This window comes from Acomys russatus, chromosome 7, assembly GCF_903995435.1.
Source record: "Acomys russatus chromosome 7, mAcoRus1.1, whole genome shotgun sequence".
In the NCBI taxonomy this organism is placed as follows: Eukaryota; Metazoa; Chordata; class Mammalia; order Rodentia; family Muridae; genus Acomys; species Acomys russatus.
The window spans coordinates 57,166,016-57,172,269 of record NC_067143.1 but is presented as its reverse complement, the minus strand read 5'-3'; the positions used below and the strand labels follow the sequence as shown (position 1 = coordinate 57,172,269).

The window sequence follows — 6,254 nt, the reverse complement described above, 5'->3', positions numbered from 1 at the left end:
ACTTCATTAAAAAAATTAGATGGAAAAAAAATACAAATCTGTAAAAAGTAGAGCTCTGAAAGAAATATGCCGTCAAGGATGGATACAGGTCAGAGGAATGAGTGGTTTTTTGTTTTGTTTGTTGTTGTTGTTTTAAAATGGGTTCTAAAGGAAGGTGGAGTTTGGTTAATTATGGTGGACATCTATTCTGATTGGCAAACTTGGATTATGTAAGCCTTTTTTCATTACTCCTGTCCCTTCCCACATTACATCTGATTTTAATCACATGCATGACAAATTTTGCATAGGCAGAAGATTGAAATTAGAAGGTGTTAAATAAAAGTTTGCTTGCAGAATATAGTTTGCCTAATTGTTTATGTGCTCCAAATCAGCTCAGGCTGGACTGGCCCCTGCACAGGAATGGTGCGCACATTGGCCAGAGTCTACATTTGATGGTCATCAAAAGGAGGAGAAACATCTCATTGTTCAGAGAGTGGTGTTCATTGTGTTCATTCAGCTCGATGGAAATGAGTATCTTAGGTTGCTAAAGGGTTTCAAGGATTGTTGTTTAGATTGGTGTGTGTATGTGTGTGTGTGTGTGTGTGTGTGTGTGTGTGTGTGTGTGTGTTTCTGTGTGTCTGTGTGAATAATACATGCAGACTGATCTCAGGCTACAAAGTACATTAGTAAAGTAGGGATATGTAAATAGCCCATAACAAGCAGAGTCCCAGGTTGCCAAACTAGTCCCATCGTTTGTCCCCGTAGTCTCATGAGGATTACATGTTTTGTGGTGTTGTTTGTAATTTACTGCTCATTGGATTGATCTCCCTCCTTGCTTTGGCTTTTGACAGCCTGATTAAAACACCTGTATTCAGAGAAGACCTCTTTATATTTGAGCTGTGAATTTTATGAATCTACATGTTCATACCTCCTTCAAGACACAGAGATATTTCAGAGATTATCTCATTAAATGTGACTGCAGTGCTTTTCCTGTTGTGTGTGTGTGTGTGTGTGTGTGTACTACACTCACACACAAATGCTTGTTTAAAAGTGCCTTCTAGGCCTTTTCAACTCTATTTAATCATGCTTTTCTTTTCAGTTAACTTAGTTGATTCCAAACACCTGTCTTGAAATACAGAAATTTCTCTGCACAACTTGGTTGTCTTACCTCTTAACTGTATTATTTTTTTTTCTTTTTTTTTCTTTTTTTTTTTATTAATTTATTCTTGTTACATCTCAATGTTTATCCCATCCCTTGTATCCTCCCATTCCTCCCCCCCCATTTTCCCATTATTCCCCTCCCCTATGACTGTTCCTGAGGGGGATCACCTCCCCCTATATATTCTCGTAGGGTATCAAGTCTCTTCTTGGCTACTTGCTGTCCTTCCTCTGAGTGCCACCAGGTCTCCCCCTCCAGGGGACATGGTCAAATGTGAGGCACCAGAGTACGTGAGAAAGTCGTATCACACTCTCCACTCAACTGTGGAGAATATTCTGACCATTGGCTAGATCTGGTGTGAGCTTTTTATTTTAAAGTTTTTAATAATAAAGTTCATAAAATATTTTGAAGAAAAAATTGATTTTTATTTTAATGGTTTTTAAAAATCTATTCATGTAGCATCTTAATTGTAGCCCCCTCCTTTGTTTCCTCCCTGTTCAACCCTCCCTCCATCCTTCCCCCGGTCCCCTCCCTTAGTCCCCAAAGAGAGTGATCCCTTCTCCCCTATCAACTGACCCCAGCCTATCAAGTCTCATCAGGACGATGTGCATCCTCTTTTTCTATGGCTTGGCAAGGTGGCCACGCCAGAAGGAAGTGATCAAAGTGCAGACAAGAGTCCATGACAGGGACAGCCCCTGCTCTTGTGAATAGGGGATCCAAATGGAGACTATGCTGCCTATTGGCTACATCTGAGTGGGGCCTTAGATCCTCTCCACACATGGTCCTTGTTTGGTGCATCAATCTCCATCTGGCCCCGTAGGCCCATATTTTTTGGATTTGTTGTTCTTCTTGTGGAGCTCCTGTCCCCTCCAGGTCCTTCTTATCCCCTCACTCATCCATAGGACTCCCTGTGATCTGCCCAAAGTTTGGCTGAGAGACTCAGCTTCTGTTTTGATCCACTGCTGGGTAGAGTCTTTCAGAGGACAACTATGGTAGGCTCCTATCTTGTTCCCTCTCTTCAACTGCTTCCAGTGTCTATTCTATTTACCCTTCTGAATGAAAATTAAGCATCCTCCATAGAGTCCTCCTTGCTACTTAGCTTCTTTAGGTCTATGGACTGTAATATGGGTATTCTATATTATCTAATAAATACTGCTTAAAACTGAGTATATACTATGCATGTCATTCTGTGTCTGAGTTACTTCACTCAGCATGATCTTTTCCTGATCTATGCATTTGCTTGGGAATTTCATGATGACCTTGTTTTTTGATAGCTCAATAGTATCCCAATGTGTAGATGTACCACAGTTTCTTTATCCATTCTTTGGTTGAGGGACTCCGGGTTATTTCCAGTTTCTGACTATCACAAAGAATGTTACTATAAACATAGTTGAGCAAATGTCCGTGTTGTATGGTGGAACATCGTTCAGGTATATGCCCAGGAGTGGTGTACCTGGGTCTTGAGGTAGAGCTGTTCCCAATTTTTCTGAGAAAGCATCAGCTTGATTTCCAAAAGGGTTATACATGTTTTCACTCCCACCAGCAATGGAGGAGTGTTTTTTTTTTTTTTTCTTTACATCCTCACCAGCATGTACTGTCATTTGAGTTTTTGATCTTAGCCATTTTGGTAGTTGTAACATGGAATCTCAGAGTCATTTAGATTTGCATTTCTCTGATGGCTAAGGGTATTCAGCATTTTAAAAGTGCTTCTTAGCCATTTGATATTCATCCATTGAGAATTCTCTGTTTAGCTCTGTAACCCATTTTTAATTGGATTATTTAGTTTGTTGGTGTTTAATTTCTCATGGTCTTTACATATATTGGATATTTGCCCTTTGTCAGATATAGGGTTCATGAAGATCTTTCCCCAGTCTGTAGGCTGTCATTTTGTTTTATTGACAATGCCCTTTGCTTTACAGAAGCTTTTCAGTTTCATGATGTCCCTCTTATTAATTGTTGATCTTAGAGCCTGAATTGTTGGTGTTCTGTTCAGGAAGTTGTTTCCTGTGCCAATCAGTTCAAGGCTCTTTCCCACTTTCTCTTCTAATAGATTTAGTGTTTCTGGTTTAATGTTAAGGTCCTTCTTCTACTTGGGCTTGAGTTTTGTGCATGGTAATAAATATGGATTTATTGACATTTTCTACATGTAGAAATCCAGTTAGACCATCAGAATTTGTTGAAGATGCTATCATTTTTCCATTGTATGGTTTTGGCTTCTTTGTCAAAAATCAAGTGTCCCTAGTTGTGCGGGTTTATTTCTCGGTATTCAGTTTGATTCCTTTGATTCACCAGTTTCTCATGGCTGTTTTTTTTTTTAATTACTGTTGCTCTACATAACAGCTTGAGATCAGGGCTGGAGATGCCTACAGAAGTTCTTTTGTTGTATAGGATTGTTTTAGCTATTTTGGGTTTTATTGTTTTTCTATATGAAGTTGAAAATTGTTCTATCAAGGCATATAAATAATTATGTTGGGATATTGATGGGAATTGCATTGAATATGTAGATTTCTTTTGATCAGAAAGCTATTTTCACTATGTTAAGCTTGCTTATCCATGAGCATGGGAGATTCTTCCATCTTTTAAACATTTTGATTTTTGAAAAGCAAATGGGAAAGAAACTGTTAGACTGACATTTAGAGGTACCCATTGCATCAACTCAGTGTTTTTGTTTTGTTTGTTTTGTTTTGCCAATAGATTTTGTGCAAAAAGTGATGAAGGAATATGCAGCACATCGGATGTTATTCAAAATCCATCACTGAGTACAATTTACAAAAGCAGCTATTTTTGATATTCTCCTGAACTCTCTTCAAAGTAAAAGTAAATGGTAAAAGTGTTGGATCAAAGAAAGAATTGCAGGCAACTCTACAGTTTTCCTTCCTTTCCTTCAATGTTCCATTACCATTTTCTTGTAGCTACAAGAAAATTAAACCTTCATAAATGTCATCACTTTACAGTATATAAATGTAACCTGGTTTACAGGCATACCACTTTGCTTACCTAGGGCCCTGAATAAATGGAAATGGGGACTTTAAGAAACACTGTAGTTTTCTGAGACATGTGAATCCTCAGGTGGCCAGCCCAATGGTTGCACACTCTGACAATGATTGTTTCTTACTGGTGTTACTACAAGATCTAAGAAGAGAAGGTTTCAAACTAAGGTGAACTGTCAAGATATTAAGCAAAACAAAACTCAGAGTTAAATACATATCTCAATATTGGGGGAGTAAGATTAAAATGCCTAAGTCTTCATATGTTCTGAAATAACTGATTTATGTGGTAATCTTCTTGAATTTCCTTCTACAGAGACAAACAACCATTCATGGGTGAGGACAACAGAACCTCTGTGACAGAATTCGTCTTCCTGGGACTCTCACAGGACCCACACACCCAAGTCCTGCTCTTCTTCCTCTTCCTCTTCATCTACCTGCTCACTGTGCTGGGAAACCTGCTGATCATTGTGCTCATCCACACAGACCCCAGACTCCACACTCCCATGTACTTTTTCCTTAGGAACCTGTCCTTTGCTGACCTCTGCTTTTCTACAACCACAGTCCCCCAGGTGCTCATCCACTTCCTGGTGAAGAGGAAGACCATTTCCTTCGCTGGGTGTTCCATACAGTTAGTGGTGTTACTCCTGGTGGGATGCACAGAGTGTGCTCTGCTGGCAGTGATGTCTTATGACCGCTATGTGGCTGTGTGCAAGCCTCTGCACTACTCCACCATCATGACACACTGGGTGTGTGTCCAGCTGGCTGCGGGGTCCTGGGCCAGTGGTGCGTTTGTGTCCCTGGTGGATGCCACATTCACATTGCGCCTTCCCTACAGAGGAAACAATGTCATTAACCACTTTTTCTGTGAGCCTCCTGCCCTCCTGAAGCTAGCTTCAGCAGACACTTACAGCACAGAAATGGCCATCTTTGCAATGGGTGTGGTAATCCTCTTAGCACCTGTCTCCCTCATCCTCATCTCCTACTGGAACATCATCTCCACTGTGGTCCAGATGCAGTCTGGAGAGGGAAGGCTCAAGGTCTTCTCCACCTGTGGCTCCCACCTCCTTGTTGTTGGTCTTTTCTATGGCTCAGCAATATTTGCTTATATGCGACCAAACTCCAAGATAATGAGTGAGAAGGATAAAATGATTTCGGTGTTCTACTCAGCAGTGACCCCTATGTTAAACCCCATCATATACAGTCTGAGAAACAAGGATGTCAAAGGGGCTCTCAGGAGAATAACATCAAGCTAGCATCTTCTGAGATAGCAATGTGACTTTGCTGAGCACGATAGAGATGTGAAGATAAAGAATTTTCAATATTTTTCTTCTTTTATGCCACTCTCTTACTTTTTTCTTCTTTTTTCATATATATGTGTATATATATATGAAATCCACTTGATTATTTTAAAGAAAGGAATCTTAATACACCTGAGAAAGGAAATTGAACTGAAGGAAAAGAAAGAAAACAGAAAGTTTTTATTTGCACATGGATGAAGGGAGAATCAGGAAGGAAAGAAGGAACAGATTATGTTAGGTCATAAGCGAGGGGGGAAGAAGCAACGGGGAAGCAATTATTTACTAACTCATACACTTAATATGAAAATTAAACAAAACAACTATTTAGTATTTGTAAAAAAAAAATGCCCAAGGGGAAAAATAACCTTGTACAAATAGAAGACTATGTTTCTTGTAATGAATATACTTGCATCATTTTGACATGAAATTTGAAATTATATTTTAAGTTATATTTTATGTTGTGAGCATCATTATAGAGCTTGGAGAGTGAGCAGGCAAATTCTAGGTATATTCCTGGCATCTATTTTAATCCTAATTCCAATAATTTCTGAAATTGAATAGAAGTAACATTTTCAGAATAACAAGTGGTAGAATTATAGAGTGTTTGTAACTTTAAGAGAGTAGACATAAATCTAAAATAAGACATCTGTATACAAATCTTCTTGCGTTTAATGTTACAGAATCTGGTAGGTTTCTTTCTTCCTTTTCTCCCTCCCTCCCTTCCCTTCTCTTTCTTCCATCCTGCCTTTCTTTCAATATGCATAACTTATCTATACATTTTTATTTTACTTACTTTCTATTCTTCTCTCATACAATTCATCCCAATCA

The 6,254-nt window shown here is 39.0% G+C and overlaps 1 protein-coding gene across 1 annotated transcript; it reads left to right on the top strand.

The window, feature by feature from the left end:
- Positions 1 to 4,457: 4,457 nt before the first annotated feature.
- Positions 4,458 to 5,381, top strand: LOC127192012 (olfactory receptor 2D3-like). The gene has a single exon (XM_051149361.1). The coding sequence runs from the start codon at positions 4,458 to 4,460 to the stop codon at positions 5,379 to 5,381; it is 924 nt and encodes a 307-aa protein (XP_051005318.1).
- Positions 5,382 to 6,254: the final 873 nt, after the last annotated feature.